The sequence below is a fragment of the Metopolophium dirhodum genome, chromosome 6 (genome assembly GCF_019925205.1).
Source record: "Metopolophium dirhodum isolate CAU chromosome 6, ASM1992520v1, whole genome shotgun sequence".
NCBI classification, from domain to species: Eukaryota; Metazoa; Arthropoda; class Insecta; order Hemiptera; family Aphididae; genus Metopolophium; species Metopolophium dirhodum.
In genome coordinates, this window is record NC_083565.1 from 8,159,594 (window position 1) to 8,179,920 (window position 20,327).

The 20,327-nt window shown below is 28.8% G+C and overlaps 2 protein-coding genes across 2 annotated transcripts; one reads left to right on the top strand and one right to left on the bottom strand.

Annotated features, from left to right (window-relative positions):
* Nucleotides 1–203: 203 nt before the first annotated feature.
* Nucleotides 204–5,679, bottom strand: LOC132946761 (lamin Dm0-like). The gene is made up of 9 exons (XM_061016819.1): nucleotides 4,989–5,679; nucleotides 3,909–4,029; nucleotides 2,699–2,836; nucleotides 2,449–2,634; nucleotides 2,230–2,370; nucleotides 1,774–2,166; nucleotides 1,479–1,712; nucleotides 1,310–1,405; nucleotides 204–902 (listed from the first exon to the last, which is right to left on the bottom strand). Exons 1-9 carry the CDS (start codon nucleotides 5,390–5,392, stop codon nucleotides 864–866), a joined length of 1,752 nt encoding a protein of 583 aa, XP_060872802.1. The 5' UTR covers nucleotides 5,393–5,679; the 3' UTR covers nucleotides 204–863.
* A 9,487-nt stretch (nucleotides 5,680–15,166) lies between these two features.
* LOC132947064 (probable 28S rRNA (cytosine(4447)-C(5))-methyltransferase) lies at nucleotides 15,167–19,741 on the top strand. The gene is made up of 14 exons (XM_061017242.1): nucleotides 15,167–15,472; nucleotides 15,543–15,674; nucleotides 16,036–16,155; nucleotides 16,275–16,330; nucleotides 17,031–17,087; nucleotides 17,147–17,319; nucleotides 17,403–17,576; nucleotides 17,636–17,831; nucleotides 17,884–18,012; nucleotides 18,420–18,519; nucleotides 18,605–18,744; nucleotides 18,908–19,120; nucleotides 19,234–19,346; nucleotides 19,418–19,741. The coding sequence occupies exons 1-14, from the start codon at nucleotides 15,355–15,357 to the stop codon at nucleotides 19,674–19,676; spliced, it is 1,980 nt and encodes a 659-aa protein (XP_060873225.1). The 5' UTR covers nucleotides 15,167–15,354; the 3' UTR covers nucleotides 19,677–19,741.
* Nucleotides 19,742–20,327: the final 586 nt, after the last annotated feature.

Below are 20,327 nucleotides of genomic sequence, written 5' to 3' on the forward strand. Positions count from 1 at the left end.
GATCTAATTAAAATTTTAAATTAATTAGTCGGTATTGAAAAAAAATGTATATAGCTGTCACAGTAAAAATAAAACTTTGGCCTTATAACATTAGTAGGCAATTATTTTGGAGCTAATATTAATAAAGCCTGCAAGAAATACTTCAGACTAAGTAGTTTACTATTATGGTAAATTCCATTTAACATGAGTGTTGTTTTTACATGTATAAAATAATTATAAGAGTCCATGAATCAGTAAACAGAACTCAATCTAACTATATTATATTAATTGCAAAAAAAGTTTTACTAACTATATAAGGAAAGTATTATTTTTAATTAAACTACTAGGATTAATTTTTGTAAATGTTTAAATAACAGTTATTTATTATTATTAATGGTAATATTCAAATCATAAATAATAAGATCTTTGTACATGATCGTTTTACAACATTATGTAAAGTTTAACATAAATGAGCTTTTGACTTAATATCATAGTAATATTATATTTATTAAGTACAATTTAATGTATGTATAAATAGTCACGAAATTATTTTTTTTTTTACTTTATACAACCTAAAATGGGATCAAAAATTCATTTTTTTTTCTAATTTAATCAGTAATTTAGTAAAATACTTATATAAGATTTTGTATGGATCATTTAATAGTGAATAAAGCAAAATACAAAAAAAAAAAACATAAAAATAAAAGTAAGTAAAATAATAATAATAAATATTAGTATAAAAAAAAATTCGCGCATTTATAAAAAATTAATGACAATTAAAAATCAATTATTAACACGTGATAAACTCTGATTAACTACAAGTGTTTTTTTTAATATTTTTATTTTTTGGATTGTTCTTATACTAAAATATTGAGTAAATATCTTCACATGATAACACATTTGTCGGTAGATTGAGGATCACCCTAAAAATATATTTAACGTTATAACAACAATATACCAATTCATAATTTTATAAACATATATTTTACTTAATTTTTATATTACTCAAAAATAAAGTAGGTACAAAATCCAATCCACATACCACATATCATTCAAAAAGAAATAAATAGTTTAAAAAATATTCAAATTAAGTCACAAATCCTTACACATTTACATTATTATTTTATGATTTGTGTTCAAAATCAAACTATGGGTAAGCCAGTTTTCTATTATTATTATATGTATTATGTATTATAAGTGTATTTTTGTGCATAAGACTAAAATGGAACCAGAACTGTAATAAATCTATTTTTTTTTCAACACCTACCTATATTTTTGTTAGAACACTTGAATTTAATACACATTAGGTAAAATAGTTTTGACTACTTACTGGTTGATGGAACAATTCTGTTTCATAATCACCATATCCTTCATTAGCTCGTGAATGGGAAACTTGTCCTTTTTTAAGTTCATGAGTTGCTACTTCCTGAGAAGAAATATAATACAAATTTTTATTAAGGTTAGGTTTATTTATAGTAATTAATTTAAAATCTGCATACTTGTCCTTCAGGATTTAAAAGTATTGTAGCCATAAGATCACCAACAACCCAAGCTTGAATGTTCATGACAATTGATCCAGCACTAGGTTCGTGTATTTGATTACTGGCAGTTGAAGACCATACAGTTAACCAATTCCCAGCTCCTAGTTTTACCGAACGATGAAACTTGAAAACAGTAGAAACATTTTGCTCAGCAGTAGTGCGTACTAATTCATATCCACTCAATGCAAATTCCTAAATAATAATTATTTTTTATACCTTTATTAAAACATAAATTTGAGTATCTCATTTCTACCTTTGAACCTTTGTTGTATAATTTTACAAACTGCCCATCTGGACACACTTCACAAATTTCAATATCACTAGTTGATGAAGCAGTGATAATATTAGAAAATTCATATTCTGTTTCGTCACGTTGAAACAATTTTCTTTTTTTACCTCTTGGGCTGCCAACTACAGAAGTATTTGGAGTAATACTCAATCTCCTTTCTTCACTCTCTAATAATTTTCGATAAGCACTAATTTCCATATCTAGTGCCACTTTTATATCCATTAAGTCTTGATATTCTTGTACTTTCTGGGACATATCATCTTGCATAGCTGTTAATTGTTGATCAAGTCCTTGAATTTCAGATATATATTTAGTTCTTTGAAGTTCTCTAGATCTCTCAACATCAGTAATTTTCCTCTAAACAAAAAATTATTTTATTATTTTTTAGATTAAAATTTAATAAAATAAGTGTATATATACCAAATAATCATTATTTGAGGATAATAAATCATTTATTTGTTGCGTTAATTCAGCAACACGCGAATTGGCCATATTGATATCTTCTTGAGCTGCTTCCAGAGCTTTTTTTTTGCGTTGCAATTCATTTTCCAAATTTTGAAACTAAATATACAATTGTTTTTAAAAATATTTTTTAATTATGGGTATTATATAATATTTTTATTAAAATACTAATTATACCTTGCTATCAAACAAATCAGAAATTTCTTTTTTGTTACGTTTGACATCTTCTTCAGCTTGTTGTCGTAACATTTGTAATTCAGATTGTAATTTATCTTCGTATTCTTTAACTAAACGTCCATCAACTTCAGTAATAACTTCGGTACGGCGGCTAGTTCTTGTATCATTGAGCTGTTGTTTATGAACCTATAAAAAAACATAATATGCAGAACTAATGCAATAAAATAAATATAATATGTATTAACTTTACCTCTTCTTTAAATTTGAAATTTTCCATCATGCTTTGTAATTTGTTTTCAATTGTAACTCTTTGTAAAATTTCTTCTTCTAATATTTTTTGATTATCCTTAACAGTTTTCTTCTCTAATGTTAATTCTTTGGTCAATTTCTGTAAAAAAATACAGATCAAATAATTTAAATGACTGAATTATACCAACTTATATTTTAATTATTAGTTGCAAGTTCATAACCGAATAATGTTGTTTCGGCAACGCTTGTGTAGAAGTAAGTGACTACCTAGAAATGTAGATACCTAATCATGCTAAATATCTATTAGTAAATTATCCCATGACTTAATAAGTTGTACAAGAACTTGATTTTGAAAAAATTCTCGAGTAAGTAGTGCTTTACTTGATTTACATCAAATAGGTACTCAAATTTATTCAATTTAAATCAAATACTTGAATTTACTTACTATTTTATAGCAAAAATAAATAAAAAAAACTATAAATATCTTGAAACCCAATTTTCTATACTTACTAAATACTTATTAATAAAACTAATCCGTGTACTACACTAACTTCAAATACATGAGCAATTTTCTAATTGGAAAATATTGAGTACTTAACTCTAGAAATATATTGCTCGATTGGAATTTTTTTTTTTAAAAACATTCCTTGCTTAATAATACAGTAGACTTCGCTTTATAGGGACATATTGGTTGCGTGGTTTTTTTCTCCCAATAATCCAAAATAAAAGATCAAACATAAAAATTTGTTGGCAGGTATTTGCCTACTTATTAATACATAATATAGAAGAATATTTTTGTAACATAACAAATATATAATACGTTTAATTTTTAAACAAAAGTATATATTTATTTGGAAACAAAAAGTGATCAATAATACTTTCTTTTATTATTTATTACTTGTCACTGATTGTTTAAGATTCATGAATGTAGTCTGCATAGACTCCAAAGAACTTATAGGCTTAGACTAAGGATATAAAAATGTCTCAATTATCCAGTTTTGAGGCCTAAATAAGCGGTTAACATTTGAACTACAATCATAAGATTATTTTGGTAATTGAAGAGTTATCCCATTAAGCGGTTATTCTAATAAACCGGTGCCCTAGTTAATTAAGCAGATTCTACTGTATTGCAATAGCGTACCTAACTGCTGTCATCTCATTATTATTCAGTTTTCAACATTCAAAGATATCATCAAATAAATAATACTTGCCTTATTAGCGTCTTTTAAATTCTTATTTTCGATCAAAGTTTGACCATATTTAGAATTTATTTCATTAAATCGAGCTACATATGGTGAAGTTTCTTTCAATTCTTTTGTAGCATTATCGAGCCTGAAATATAATAACAATATAAATATAAATTACAAATTCCAATGAATAGAATCAATTAAATTCTCAATAAATGTTTTAATAATACATTTTAAATAACATAAATTATAAATAGCTCCAAAAAAATTTTTGATTTGCTATTATCAGGGAATAATAATTATTATTTATATAGGTAATGCCTACTTTTAGTTTATAAACAACAGTGGTCGATTAACCTAGTGTTGCTACAATACACCTAATGTAGCAAAATACTTACGTACTAGAAATGTACAGTAAGCATAGTGAAAATTATCATTATTTTTTCGCTACCTACAACCTATTTGGTGGTTATTTAATCCATAATTAACTCAGTAGTAAAATACCGTGACCAAATGTCAAATCAGTACAAATTACAAACTAGCAATTTCAATAAGAAAATTTAAAAAACAATTTAGAGTAAAAATAGAGTGCTACGTTTAAACAATAGCGTTAGAAGTAGCGCACTACATTTAAAAGAAAGTAGCAATAAAAAGCTCATTTTTTAGGGGAGTAGCTGAAAAAACCAGTAACGCTACCAATAAGCAAGAAGGAAAATTGTTTAATTACAATTTGATATAAGCTGGGAATCAATAAAAATGTTTATAATGGTATTATTCTATTATCTGACAGTACATTTTTATCTTTATCATGTTATCAAATTTAATAATTAAGTTTAACATCATGTTATAGGTACCTAGCATAATGTGAAAAATATATAACAACGATAATTAAAGCATGATATACTTTTAAAAGCTATGTTTATTCTATAGATATTCTACTCAATAAGTAATTACTATAATTACAAATATATAACAAACATACCTATAAAAACAGTATGCAATTATGATTTTTCACTCCAATAGGTACCATAATTACTTTTAATAATATGTCTAAAGTTATTTAAAATTAACATTAAATTTATCACAATTTTTTGTGGTACTTACTTTGTTTTGAGCTCTTCGACTTCTAACGTTTTACGCCTAGACTCTAACTCAAGGCGGCTCTTTAGTTTAGCTTCACGGTCCAACGCATTTCTTAGATCCTCAAGCTCAGACTCAAATAATACCTTGACGTTGGACACCTCCCGGGTTGTCACCTCTTCCGAAGAATGGAGCTGTTGGGTCAATTTGGAGTTTTCGGTTTCCAAGTACTTGACGCGGTCAATGTAAGCGGCCAAACGGTTATTCAAATTCTGTAGCTCGTGTTTTTCCTGAATACGACTGAACCTGGTGGGGCTCAATGTTGCCGTCCTCCTGCTCTTCTCGCTGTTGGTCGTACTGGCTGTGGATTCCTCCGGTTGCGGAGTATTCCTGGCCGCGCCGCCTTTTCTTGATGCCCTCTGCGACATTTCAATGGCCGGTGTTCGATCACCACCACTATTCAATTAATCGCATAAAACGCGTGCGAAAAAAAATGTAAACACTTCAAAAGCGGAGCACTAAAACGACTGATTTTTAATAATTACAATTTATTATTATAAACGTAACAAAAGACGAAACCGGCTACAAAAGTACAAAACATAGAAAAATAAGTATAAAACACAGCGCACAGACACCAAATAAATTTTACCGTCAATTGCCTCAAACGGCCGCCGGGCAAGCTGCAGTATTCAGGAATATAGTATACACAAAAATCTTAACGGGGGTCGGAAACCCACGCCTACAAGCCGCGGGACGCCGACTCGACTTTAACAGTGTGACCAACTTACTCGTAAAAAGCGTAAGTACTAAGCATAGACCTAATATAAAAGTATAGACATAGAACGACACTTATATAAACGACACTTAAGAGAGCCGCGTTTATAGAGAGAGAAACCACTAACTAGTGGGCGAGAACATGAAACTGCCTTGGCCCGTGAGAGAATTTTCTCTCTCATTCTATCTCGTCCCCATGAACTTACTGTCGACAAGGTGGCGTGGTAGGCGCTGTCCAGTGACTCCTGCTAGAAATTCGCTAGACTAAAACTAAACCTGTGTGGCTGTGTGAAAAATAATACACCGGAATGTTTGGGCCATAGCCATATCATTTACACGGTTCCTCGTCACGGTGCGGGATAATGTGGGATAATTTTCAACCGGTCTAGTTTAGCGAATTTCTAGCTTAGCATTTCTAGGAAATGTCCATACTCATTAGTTTATAGGTACGTCATTTTCTATGGTCTCTCCGATGTATGCCGTATAATAGAAGTGACGCGGACTATAGTTTTATACTTATATACATTTTTAATCTCCAATCCACACAGTCACTGAGTCAGAGAGTCAGACAGAATTACAGTAATTTAACATGGACCCATCAGTTATGGGTCACCCCCATAATTGAATTACTGATGCATAAAACAACATATTATACATTACGTTAATTGTTTAAACTTTAAATAGTAAACGGACAAACGGTAAACATGGTGCTCGTTGTTTGTTATAGTACGGAACTATAGTAACTATAGTGACGTATATCATAAAAAATGTTTATACTTAATGGATAGTTAATAATAATTAAACAATTATGTATAGGTAATAATAATATTATTATCATATTAGATATTATGATAATATTACATTATCAGCTAAATCTATAAGTCTTATTCTGTGGTTGATCTACTATTATCCTATGGGTTGATCACGATTCACAACTCAACTCATTTATTTCAACGGCTCGAATTTGTTAGTACAAATCAATGGTATAATACCATAATGTCCATAATAAACTGAATATTAATATTAATATTTAACGTTAAGATATTATTATTGTTCATTATCAAATTACGTGAAAACATGCAACTATATAGGTGTTGAGTAATGTGTGGCGTGTGCTATGAATTATGCATGAAGGTCTTCGCTGTCCGAATTATACATAGGTATTATATTTACACACATGTCAAATGTATATATATTATATAAGTACACCAATGCGCCAGGACTATAGACCATAATATGACGATACAACGTTTATATGCGGTTTGTTTGAAAGTATTCGTTATACTACGTTAGGCTTAGTTTTAGTCGAAGGTCAATCTCGAAAATAAAGGTCATTGACGATGAAGTCATGAATATCTCTAACCTACGCGTACGACTAAAATAATATATATTTTTGTCATGGTCAAAAATACCTAGATGACTATTTATAATAAATTATTATAAATATTATATTATAAATAATAATCAAAAATATACGATATCTACATGGGATACATACTTATATATGTATAGTTATACCTATACGGTACAATTCGGACATGCGTTAAATTGGGCGTCACCTTTTTCGGCCAAAATGTACCCTTCCCTTTTCGGCCAGTGTCACTTTTCGGCCAAAACTTACCGTTCCCTTTTCGGCCGGGCGGACCCCTTTTCGGCCAAAATAAACCCTTCCCTTTTCGGCCAGTGTCACTTTTCGGCCAAAACTTACCGTTTCCTTTTCGGCCACTGTTCCTTTTCGGCCAGTTTTCTTTAAAATGTACAATTATAACAACTAAACTAAACAATTTTTATATTTAATTAAATAAAAATAATATCATTACAATTGATTATATTATATTAGTATTTATTTAAAAAACTAATAATATAATCTTATAATACCTATGTAATAATAATAATATAATATAAAAATATGAATTTAATGAATTAAATTTACTTTGAAGAGTAAAGATAATAAAAATAGTAAAATTTTTCAAACAAAAATTAATTGTTAAGTAATTTGCCAATTGTTTTATTTTATTATTTTTTCACTCAGTTGTAAGTAATAATGTTTACCAAAAAATTACATTTTTATTTAATTAAGTCTAAAAATTGTTAGTGTAGTTTAGTTGTTATAATTGTACATTTTAAAGAAAACTGGCCGAAAAGGGAACGGTAAGTTTTGGCCGAAAAGGAACAGTGGCCGAAAAAGGAACGGTAAGTTTTGGCCGAAAAGTGACACTGGCCGAAAAGGGAAGGGTACATTTTGGCCGAAAAAGGTGACGCCCTTTCGGCCAAAGCTTACCGTTCCCTTTTCGGCCAGTTTTCTTTAAAATGTACAATTATAACAACTAAACTACACTAACAATTTTTAGACTTAATTAAATAAAAATGTAATTTTTTGGTAAACATTATTACTTACAACTGAGTGAAAAAATAATAAAATAAAACAATTGGCAAATTACTTAACAAAGTTCAAACAGATATATACATCAAAATTAGAAGTATCAACATTTTAAAAACACCTCGTGATGCAAAAAATGTGGAACGGCAACGAAGAAATGAAGCTTACATTGAAGACTATAAAAATAGTAAAATATGTCGTTACAAATTTGTAAAACAAATATCATACAATTATAAAAAGTGAATTTTATGATTATAATTATTATTACGTAGGAGGTATTATAAGACTAATAATATCTTCAATTTTTACAAATTCATGAATTATTAAATTCATATTTTTATATTATATTATTATTACTACATGGGTATTATAAGATTATATTATTAATTTTTTAAATAAATACTAATATAATATAATCAATTGTAATGATATTATTTTTATTTAATTAAATATAAAAATTGTTTAGTTTAGTTGTTATAATTGTACATTTTAAAGAAAACTGGCCGAAAAGGGAACGGTAAGTTTTGGCCGAAAAGGAACAGTGACCGAAAAGGGAACGGTAAGCTTTGGCCGAAAAGTGACACTGGCCGAAAAGGGAAGGGTACATTTTGGCCGAAAAGGGGTCCGCCCGTTAAATCCATATTACCCAATCGGCTAATCCTATAAAATATGAATAATTATTATATATTATAATTTTATAATATTATAACGAAGGATCAATGTATAAGTGTATGTCTGTATAATAAGTACCTAAATGTATAACTGAGGTTATGTGCGTAATCACGATAGTATTATTTCCATTGACACTGCGCCTACCGGTAATATAAGTATATAATAGGCACGGATCCGGAAAATTTTAAAAGGGGATGCTAAAATAAAAGACTAGGTTATACTTTTCTATTTCAAATTACGTTATTTTTTATACAGATTAATTTTATTAGTGGCCCATATGACGGGGGGTGCCCAAGCACCCATAGCTCTCCTCTAAATCCACGCCAGTATATAGGTATCTAATATTTTAAGGAGTTGTAACTTTTGTAACACATTGGTCATTACTCATTAATAATAATCGGTCTTGTTGAGTATTCAAATACTTTTTGACCAATGTATTTTAAATACTTAAAAAATTCTTTTTATTTGTATTTTTATTCTAGAAAACTAAATACTTTTTTTCATTCTCGTGGTTTATTTTGTTTCTAAAATTATATTTTAAAATGGTTCTAACTTCTGATAATTTATAAATAAGGTTTCATCAAAATACAGTCAGATAATAGAAGGACTGAACCACAGATTATATGAAAATAATTATTTTCATATAATCTGTGACTGAACAATGAAACCCCTGTCGGCTCCTCACTCCCATATTATACCATGGCATACAAGACACTGACCACCACTGGTTGGATTGGCATTTATCTTGAATCTTTAAATAGTATTTTTTCTTATTTAATGGGTGGTACTGTGGTAGTAGTTTAAATGTTGGATATAAGATATTGGTATTAATGTTATTCGACCTTTTTTTTGTCATTTGTTTTATTTTGTGCAATTTGTATAAAATATTTTTTCGATAAGCACATTAGATGGAGGGATACATAGGAGGGTTTGGTTGCCTTGATTAAAGAAACTATTCAATATAATAGTACTTCATGGGGTGGGTAGTAATGGTAAGTCGACTACTCATAATTGAATTGATTGAATTATTGATTATTAATTATTCATTTATTTAACCAAAAAAAAAAGTATTTGTGTAAGTACTTTGAATACGTTTAAAAGGTATATTTGTATTTATATTTAAATACTTTTAAAAGAAAGTATTTGAATACGTTTTTTTAATACAAATTACACCAAGTATTTAAATACGTATTCTGAATACATTTGAAAAGTATTCTTAACAAGACTGATAATAATTATAATAGTATACGAGTATACGTATACCTCTTATTCTACTCGGTACTATTGAGTAGCGAGTAGACTCTATACAGAGGCGTAATTAGGAATTTGGTTTGGGGGGGGGGGGGGGGGGGATATACGTTTTTAGCAAATATGAATGGTCATTATCAATACTTTGATCAAAATTTTAACGGTAAAAATAAAGTTTTGGGGGGGATCCATCCCCCTAATCCCCCTCTAATATTACGCCCCTGTCATTATAGCCAGTACTCAATACTCAGTAGGTAGGTAACTTAATTAAAACTATAAATTAATTAACTTTTAAGTTATCTCTGTTTATCATATACATTTATATACACGGACTACGGAGTGATCCATTTAAGACCATAGGCGTAAATCGCGGGGGGCTAAGGGGACTTAGCCCCCCTCCCCAAGTCATATTTAGCCCTCCCAATTTATTAGTGTCCCGCAAACTATTCAAAATTCAATAATTTTGAAATTTGATTAGTGTATTTTTTTTCTAGTATTCATATAAGGTAAGACACTCATTATTTCAAAATACACCAACTTTTTGAAAATATTTTTTTTACATAATTTTAAATACTATAGTTACAAACATATTTTATTATTAAATTATTTTTTACTATTTTTTATCTTTTTATTTTTACGTTTTTATTCTTTTGAATGACAGCATACTTTTTTGATTTAATATTCAAAACCAGGTAAAAGTATAAAATATTTTGCGAGTTTCACGTTCAATACAATAGTTCGCGGGTTACGGGTTTCTAGTTTGAAACCGAGTAACATATTTTGCGGGTATACGTCGTACGTGTTTTGGTTTCGAAGATTGGTCATATAGGTAATAGGTTATTGATAACTGATAAGCATATTTTATCCGGGTATAAGTATAATTTTCTGAGGGTGTCAGGTATTATTATTTATGAGTTTTGAGTCGAAAATCAGGTAAAATTGTTTGTGGGTTACAACTTACAAGTTTTATATATAAAACAGAGTAAAATTGTAAGCGAGTAATAGGTTTTGGATTCCAAACCCGTTACTGAATACATAACGCTCGAGCAGTGGCGGACGGGGCCTGTAAAAGCCTATTAAACTCATATTGTATTATATTTAGAAAAATTCAGAGGAGAAATTAGTATTTTTACTATAAAAATAACGTAATTCCAACTGTAATCACACCAATAATATATTATCAAAGGGTGTCGATTTATAGTATTTTATAAGATTAGAAATTATTATAAAATTATGAAATTACAGTTGAAGATAATAAAGATTTGAAATGTGCTATCCCTTAATTATGGTCCCTTGGCGCTTATTAATGAAAGGCCCCGTTTCTCCATAGTACCTACAAGGACCTACTATCCTATACAAGACATTTTAAAAGGTCAGTGGGCCAGTCCGCCTCTGCGCTCATGTGACGACTGACGGCCGACTGGGAGTAACATATAGGTAAATAGGTAACTATACAGTTTAAATTAATACGTCTTAATAATAATAAGTCATTAAAAATTGTTAAAAAAATTGTAATTATACAATTTATATATTTTTAAATTCAATTGAATTGAGTGTTAACACTGTCCTAATACTATATTATTATTATATTTATCACAGTTTTTCATAAGATTGATATTCAAAATCCACTATCCAGGCAATCGGCAGACATCCAATATGGTATAGCAACTTTTCGATTTAAAAATTTTTTTTTTTTAAATGTGTATTTAAGGGTGCTTTTTAAGAATGTAAAAAAAAGCCCGGACCAACTTCGTTTTGAAGTTCTTGATAAAACACTTCAAAAACTAAATTTTTTTCGTAACGCACATTTTTTTAAAAAAAATACTTAGAATTGAATATCGCTCGGACCAAAAAATCGAAAATTTCCACCGATTTACTGTGTAAAACCACCTTGGGTAGGCCTCGGAATTAAACATAGTTGTTAAAAATAACATAATCAGCTAACGTTGCCACTAGCTCGCTGCGCTGCGCTCGGACAAAAAAATCGAAAAAACACCAAACACGAGTTCCCCGCGCAGCATTAAAGTAGTGTTGCACACATGCGGATAAACGTAAAATCGCAAACTTTCGAAGACCATAACTTCCAAAATAATGGTTTCAACAAAAAAATCAAACAGTTTCAAAATCAGCGTTAAAAATCACATTTAAAAAAAAAAATTTAAAAACTATAAAAGCGTATAACCACCGCATTGGTACATTATATAATACAGCTATAATCTACCATCTACCGATATTAAATACGGTTTTCTATAACTTTAATCTAAAAATAAATCTCAATATTCCCAATGGTACGACCGATACAAAAATAAATATTGTTTATATAGCTACCTAAATGATTATGGTATTTTTCTTGTAGAGTGGTTAAAAATATTAAATTAGATAATTTGCATCTTTATTAAAATTATTTTCAATCTTCCTCACACAGGGTTCAGTACTTGATAAATGGTCCTAGGGTCCCCATACATAACACAGGATAGGGCCTACCGGGAAAATATGAATTCCGGGTGGGCCTATCCGCCACTGTGTGTGTTTATATTTTATACCTTTATGTTAAAAATGTGTGGGCCTCAAACTTAGATTATATAGGTACAATGGCTACTATCTAAATATTTGAAGTCAACATAACTAGAGGGAATTGGGGCAAATGGGCGTTTTTTAACATAATTTATTGGTGGTCCTCAAAACTAAAAAGGTTGGTAACCATTGGTCAGTGGCCTAGATAATATTATATATGTGGTAGATATTCGCTAAACTTGACCGGTTTTAAATTATCCAATATTATCTCGCACCGGCATAATGAACCATGTAAATGATAGGGACCAAAGTCCAAACCAATGGACAGCGCTTAGAGAAAGAAGTCAGGGGTACGATCATAGACCTATAAACTAAGTAACTTAGCCATTAGGTCTACGATATACAGAGCGAGAAAAGAAACAAAATAGTGAAATTTAAACAGTTCCTTATGCGGACTCCTTCGCTACTTAGGGCCCGTATAACAATCGTTAAACTAAGGTTAAACCACCTAATTCGGCCGGTAAAATCAGTGGGTTAAGCGTAACCGAGGTTTAAACTATGATTGTAAAACAGGCCCTTAATGTTCTTTCTCTCTAAGTTGTATGGTATGTTCGATCGCCACTAGCCAGATCGCCTAGCATTTAATATTTATTGCAGGGCGGAGTGGAATGCTGTTCATAATATATTTATGCCACGATGTAGAGAAGATAAGGTGACACCACTCCCGTGTCTTTCAAATTTTCAATGGTACAATAGTGACGCAAAAAATGGCGGCAGTTTGGTAGTTCAGAATTTAACACCAGAGTACGCCACCCTTCGCACCTTTATACGAGTGGTAATGGAGGTTTACATTTAAATTTTATTTAAATGTATTAATTGTTGTTCAAATGTCCTAAATAGTCCGCATGCCAACATAATATATTATATGTTATATAGTATAGATTATTAAAATAAACTAATGTTTTGGAATCATGTACCAATTATTATGTAAAAATTGTAATAATGTTATATGGTATGTAGGCATATCGTACAAATTTATTGATTTAAATAAAATGCATATTTATTATATGATATTTATATGTTTATTTATTCATTGACACATATATGTACAGAAATGGAATTAGTAATATCTACATACAATAAGTATAAGGTACGAGTTTAAACTGTTAATAAAAGCTCAAATATACCACTATACCTACTGATCCAAATAAAAACCATAATTATATTTATATAGATACCTATATGATATATAATATCAAAAAAATTAAATATTAAGCATGGTGTAGAGAAAATATAATATCTACAATAGAGAATAGAATAGTTAAAATTGTTAAAATAGTAAAAAAGATAAATGCTTAATAGGTGGTACATAGAAATGAAAATCGTTAAAAAAAATATTACATTGAAGTTATAAAAATATTATAACATTTTATTTAAAATCCAGAATGTATTTTGTATGTGATGCGGAGAACGCCAATCGAGAAAAATAAAGACAAAAAAATTTAGAGAAGGAGTCTAAACTCATATAACCGTATAGTGTAGGTACCTAAAGTTGTTAAAATGTAATACTTATATAATAAAACTTCCTAAATTTAAACTATTTTAAATGTTACCCAATTGAATAGAATAATTACTTAAAAATAATTCTTACGTGGTTAATATTTTAAATTTTGAAGTAATAGTGTCAAAACCGACAAAAATGTATATAATTGTTGATATTTTACATTAAAAACAGTGTATTCACAATATAAAAACCGGGCCTTCGGGCGAATGGTGGCGCCACCTGCACAAGACATTTGTACTACCAAAGTGGTGTCACTTTATCTTTTCTAGACGTCTCTACATCGTGATTTATGCCGATGCCACGATCATGAATCCTCTAATGTTCATGGCCACGATGTACTATGTAGATTGTAGATAAATCGAATTTGTAGAATTTGTCATGGAATTTTTAGTCACCATAGATAATAAAGATATGTCTATTGTCACGGCTATGTTAAATATATTTTAGGCCGCGTTCCCGGAGCGGAAGGCAATTGAATCTCCTTTATCCATAGCCGTGATTGATAGTCGATACTCGATATAGGTGTACTTTATTTGGCCTCAAACTTAGTCCGTAGTTCCCCTCGAAGACCGCTGATAAGACCATTATGTCCACGGTTTAAGATATACTGGTTAGTGGTTACACAACTCCTATATTAAATTGCTTATAACACATGGACCGTTCAATATGTTTTGCGATAAGACATAGAACTATGTAATAAGGCTCCCCGTAGAACTTCTGTGGTAGAACTAGATTGTAGTGAACTCTAGCGACCAACTTTACTGTTTTACAGACTATGGTTAATATGGTTAATGTTTCAAAAATATCACACAAGAAGCGCTCATTAGTTCTTCAGTCTATGATAATGTAATTATGAGAGGGTCCATTTATTTCAGTGAGTGTAGTGTTAGTGTAAGTTGTTGTGCATCCAGTATATCTACAACCGTGGTTCTGTCCATATCTTTATTATCTATGGTAGGCACAGAATATAATATTATAATGTCTGTGGACTGCGGTACTGTTAAGACTTACAATCTCTCTGAAATCATATATTCGTATCTCTTAATTCTTATCACTAAGCAAATTACAAATAAAACCTCGTGTGTATAAAACTATATTGTCGTAGTTCCGTACTGTCGTGTACTTGTGTTAATTATTTCATATATTTATTTCGCATTTTCTTGCGACGTCGAGTGTCGACGGGGGATTGTTAATTTATTTTTGTATTGGTGTACTGGCTGTACTTTCGTAACTGAAACATGGGAAGAAAAGCGAAATTTGGTGATGACGGTGCTGTAAAACAAATCAAAGGACCTGGACGGAAAGCAAAAAAACAAAAACCACCTAAAATGCTGCCAGGACTTCCAAAACTCGAAGGTAATAATATACTTTTTAGTTATTATTATTTTAAATTAATCCAACTAATACTATTTTTATAATTTAATAGGAGAAGATGAGCCAAAGAAGTTAAGTCATCGACAAAAACAGCGGGCTTCTAGAAGAACTAAGAAAAAAGAAGAACGAAAATTAATTAAAAAAGAAAAAAAGAAAGGTGTTAAAAAAGATGATAATGTTAAAAGTAAGGATATCTGTTTTTTACAAACATGTACAACAAACATTAGAGGCACATACAAAATAATTGTATGCACATAAATTTCTGTTTTCTATTATATAGTATACTATAGTATAGTTTAATTATGTCACTGGGAGAAATAACCAATACTTATACTTTCTTGGTACTAAGAAGACTTGTTTTATTTTTCAGTTAGGTAAAGGTTTTTTGTATCTTATAGGTATTCAACTTTTTATCATTTTAAAATGCTTTTAATATTATTTACTTATTTAGCTTTGAAAATGACTAATTGGAATAGTTTGATTTAGTATACACAATTTAATATAATCAACTTTACCCTAGAAATTTTTTATTTTATATTTTTTAGATAATAATGAAGAATCTGATGCTACTAAGAATATAAAAAGTGAAATTGTTAAACAATTTTCTGATAGTAATAGTAGTTGGTTGAAATCAAAAAACTCAAAATCCATTATTCCGGAGAAAGGTATGTACCTGTAAAGTTTATTATATCTATAAAATACTACATAAGTGTATAAATGTAATATATATATTATTAAATAATATAAAAACATTTTCTCAAGTATACTGAATAATATTTTTCAGATGATGATATAGAAAGTTATGATAGTGATTCAGATGTAGATGATGAAAATGAAGAGGTATGACTTATTTATTATTATTCTTTGGGTTATTGATGAAAATAGTTTTGGTATTTTGTTACTTTACCATAAGACACCCTTGGCAACCGGGACCGGTTGGATATAGTCAGCGATTAAATGCTCATACTTTTCATACTTAACTGACAATATTATACATTAGGTATACTTATCACAGCCTAAGTACATGACATAGCCCATAGCCTGCTGTGCAATGTTTATAGATAAATATATTATCTATAAATATTGGTAGCTGTTCAGAGATTAATTCCACTAATAATTACCCATTATTTATCCATTACCCAGCATCATACTATCAACTGTGTTATCACTTTTCTGCACATTTTCACACATTGATTAGATGCGATTACTATGATAAATTATATACTTTCAAAGGCCGTAACTTTGAAACCAAGTCTGAACGCCTTATTTTGACTTCACCAACATGTTCAGACCTTCAGTTTATTTAACTAATTTAGTTTAAAAAAATTGTAAATTAAGTGTGTATGGTAAATTAACAAAGTTCTATAGTTCTTTTTTGTTTTATTTATTGATCAATATGCATAATAGTTTATAAATTGGGGGTAAAATTATAAACCTAAAATATTGAAGTTGTGTAATCAATGTATTTCAACCATTTTGATCTAAAACTTAAAGTAAAGTTATTTTTATTTAGTTGTATATATTAAATATAATATTTTAGGAAAATGGTTTAGAAAGTTTTGATGAAGATGGCCTATCAGATGATGATGACTATTTGGTAATTTATATGTTATAATTTTTAAAGTTTGACAGCTGAACTAATATTAATTTATATAGGCAGGTACATTGGATGATGTTGATAGTTCAAATGAATCTGGAATTGAAGAAGATACTGTTCTTAAAAAGAAAAAAACTTCCACAAAAAAAAGAAAAGCAGAAGAAAGTGATGATGAATTATTACCAATTGAAAAAGCAGCTAAGAAATTAAAAGCTGCAAAAAAAAAAGAAGAGTATAAATAAAAATAATTTAATGATAATTATGTATTGTATTCTTTTAACTATTATTAATTTATTAATTCTTAACAATAATTAGTGCTGAAGCCAATGAGGAAATGAAAATGCAAATTAATGTTGCAAGTCAAGATGTTTTTGTTTTTCCTGCCAGTGATAAAATTGACGAACATATTCCTATACCTGAAGTAGAACAAAGAATTAAAGATATTCTATTAGTATTATCTAATTTCAATAAATTTCGTGAAGAAAATCGGTAAGTTGAATGTAAAAAAAAATAATTTTTTAGGTATTGTATTGATTTTTTTTGTTTAGAAGCCGACAAGAATACACTGAACTGTTACTGAAAGATTTGTGTACCTACTTTAGTTATAATACATTTCTAATGGAAAAAATGATGCATTTATTTCCACTTGAAGATTTAATGTCATTTTTGGAAGCAAGTGAAACACCAAGACCAGTAACAATTCGAACAAATAGTTTGAAAACCAGGAGACGTGATCTTGCTCAGGTATATATCTTACACTCTGTTAAAGATTATCATTAATTTTTTCGAATTGTAGGCATTGATCAACCGAGGAGTTAATTTGGATCCAATCGGTAATTGGTCTAAAGTGGGGCTTGTTGTATACAATTCTACTGTACCAATAGGAGCAACTCCTGAATATTTGGCTGGACATTATATGCTTCAGGTAAAAATATGATAAAATTAATAACAATATTGTAGTTAATAGTATTATGGTGGTTCTAGATTTTTTTTACAATGTTACTAGGTTTTAAAGTAGTATACATAGTTTTATCATTTTTAATTTATAATCATTAGCAGCAGAAGAAAATGTGACATATTCACTATTTTATATAATATGTTGTGCACATTACTGTAGTAAATTAGTCAACTAAAAAATTTTGTTATAAATTATAACTCAAATAATAATAATTAATAAAACTTGATTAATTAATAGTTGTTTTTTGTCAAATTTACTATTTATCTAACCCTATAAAATTTAAATTTGAAAACTGTTGGGTTGTGTAGTTCTAATCATATACTCTTGTAGATATTTTTTATTATTTAATTAATATTAAATATTCATATTAATAGGCAGCTTCCAGTATGTTACCTGTTATGGCATTAGCTCCTCAAGAAAATGAACATATTTTGGATATGTGTTCTGCACCTGGTGGTAAAGCCTCTCATATTGGTAAGTATATATATATATATATTATTTATAAATTTCACAATTTTCACCTTTATTAGTTAATTAATAAAAATATATTTTGTTGTAGCTGCAATAATGAAAAATACAGGAGTTTTAATTGCTAATGATGTAAATAAGAATCGTGCAAAGGCAGTTATTGGTAATTTTCATAGAATGGGAATTGCCAATTCTGTTATTTCAACGTATGATGGTAGACATATACCTCAAGTGAGTAAAATTTAAAACTGCCTTTATATTTGTTAATAATCATATTTAAAAATTTCTAAAAATAGAATTTTAAAATTCTTGTATGTCATACTAATATACTATGTTTAGTAATATAAAATTGTTTTAGTTAACTTATTATATGATTATATTATTTATATTTCAGTTATTCAAAAATTTTGATAGAGTATTATTAGATGCTCCATGTACTGGAACTGGTGTCATAAGTAAAGATTCTGGAGTTAAAATGAGTAAAGATGAAACTGATTTGCAAAGATGTTTTACATTACAGCGAGAATTATTGCTAGCTGCTATAGATTCTTTGAATTTTAAAAGCTCTACAGGCGGTTATTTAGTTTATTCAACTTGTTCTGTACTTGTAAGTGATTTTTCCTATTTGATCCTGATTTTGAAATTTATTGATTAGATTTAAATTGTAGATAATTTAGTTTATAAAATATAATTATATTTACAATTTTTTTTATTGTTTAGGCAGAAGAAAATGAATGTGTGATAGATTATGCTTTAAAAAAAAGAGATGTAAAATTAGTTGATACAGGTTTAACTTTTGGTACTGAAGGTTTTACAAATCTTCGGCAACACAGGTATTATTTTTAGATATTTTCTAAATAAAATTATTATATATTGTATTGTAATGTATTCCTTTTTGATTAAGGTTTCACCCTACGATGAAACTTACTAAGCGTTTTTATCCACATACTCATAACATGGATGGATTCTTTGTTGCTAAACTAAAAAAATTTTCAAATATTATTCCCAAAAACGATGAATCAGAAGATAACGAAGAAGAAATTGACACAAATAATGTTGATGCAGAAACTACAGAGGTTGAAGATATTGTTGAAAAACCAGTAGCAAATATAAAAAAACCAAAACACGGGCGTGGTAAAAATAGAGCTGTAAAAAACAAATAATTTTCACTGTTTGACTTTGACTATGACTTCAGAGTAAATAAACGTTTTAAATTAAGTTAAAAGAAGTATTTTTTATTAAACCTCAAGGTATAAACTCAAATTATTAGAGTCTATTATACAACAAATTATTATAGAATTCAGAATTCAATTTTAAATTTCTGAGAATTGTATCAACTATACTTAGCTATACTTAGCTATTATTTGACTATAATTATAGGTTAATTTGAATTTTATAGAAATTTATAAAATTAGTTTGAAAACTTTGACAACAATCCCAACAGACCCAAAAGTTCTTAATAATTTCTGTTTACTGAAACAAACTATAAAGATAACAGACTTCTGTACTACACTATATAGAAATCTGTGTGTGGTCCAAGCCAGAGTTTCTATGATACTATCTATGTATTATTTATGGGTTAAACAGGATACAAAAATGTTATCATTTGTATGTATATTATACCATGAACTATCTTAGTTCATGATTATACTAATATGAAAAATTAATAAAAAAAATGTAATTACCATGCACACTTGTTTAGTATATATTATGATAAAAACATAGAACTTATCAAATATACTGTAATATATTTTTATCAAAATGCCGTATTAATATATTTGGATTTGATCGATGTTTTAATGACACAATTTTTT

Coding starts and splice junctions, on each gene's coding strand:
- LOC132947064 (XM_061017242.1), top strand. CDS start 15,355: ATGGGAAGAAAAGCGAAATTTGGTGATGACGGTGCTGTAAAACAAATC. Junction 18,520..18,604: donor TGGTAAAGCCTCTCATATTG/GTAAGTATATAT, acceptor ATTTTGTTGTAG/CTGCAATAATGAAAAATACA. Junction 19,347..19,417: donor ACAAATCTTCGGCAACACAG/GTATTATTTTTA, acceptor TTTTTGATTAAG/GTTTCACCCTACGATGAAAC.
- LOC132946761 (XM_061016819.1), bottom strand. CDS start 5,392: ATGTCGCAGAGGGCATCAAGAAAAGGCGGCGCGGCCAGGAATACTCCG. Junction 2,635..2,698: donor ATTTCAAATTTAAAGAAGAG/GTAAAGTTAATA, acceptor GTTTTTTTATAG/GTTCATAAACAACAGCTCAA. Junction 1,406..1,478: donor TTTTAAATCCTGAAGGACAA/GTATGCAGATTT, acceptor ATTTCTTCTCAG/GAAGTAGCAACTCATGAACT.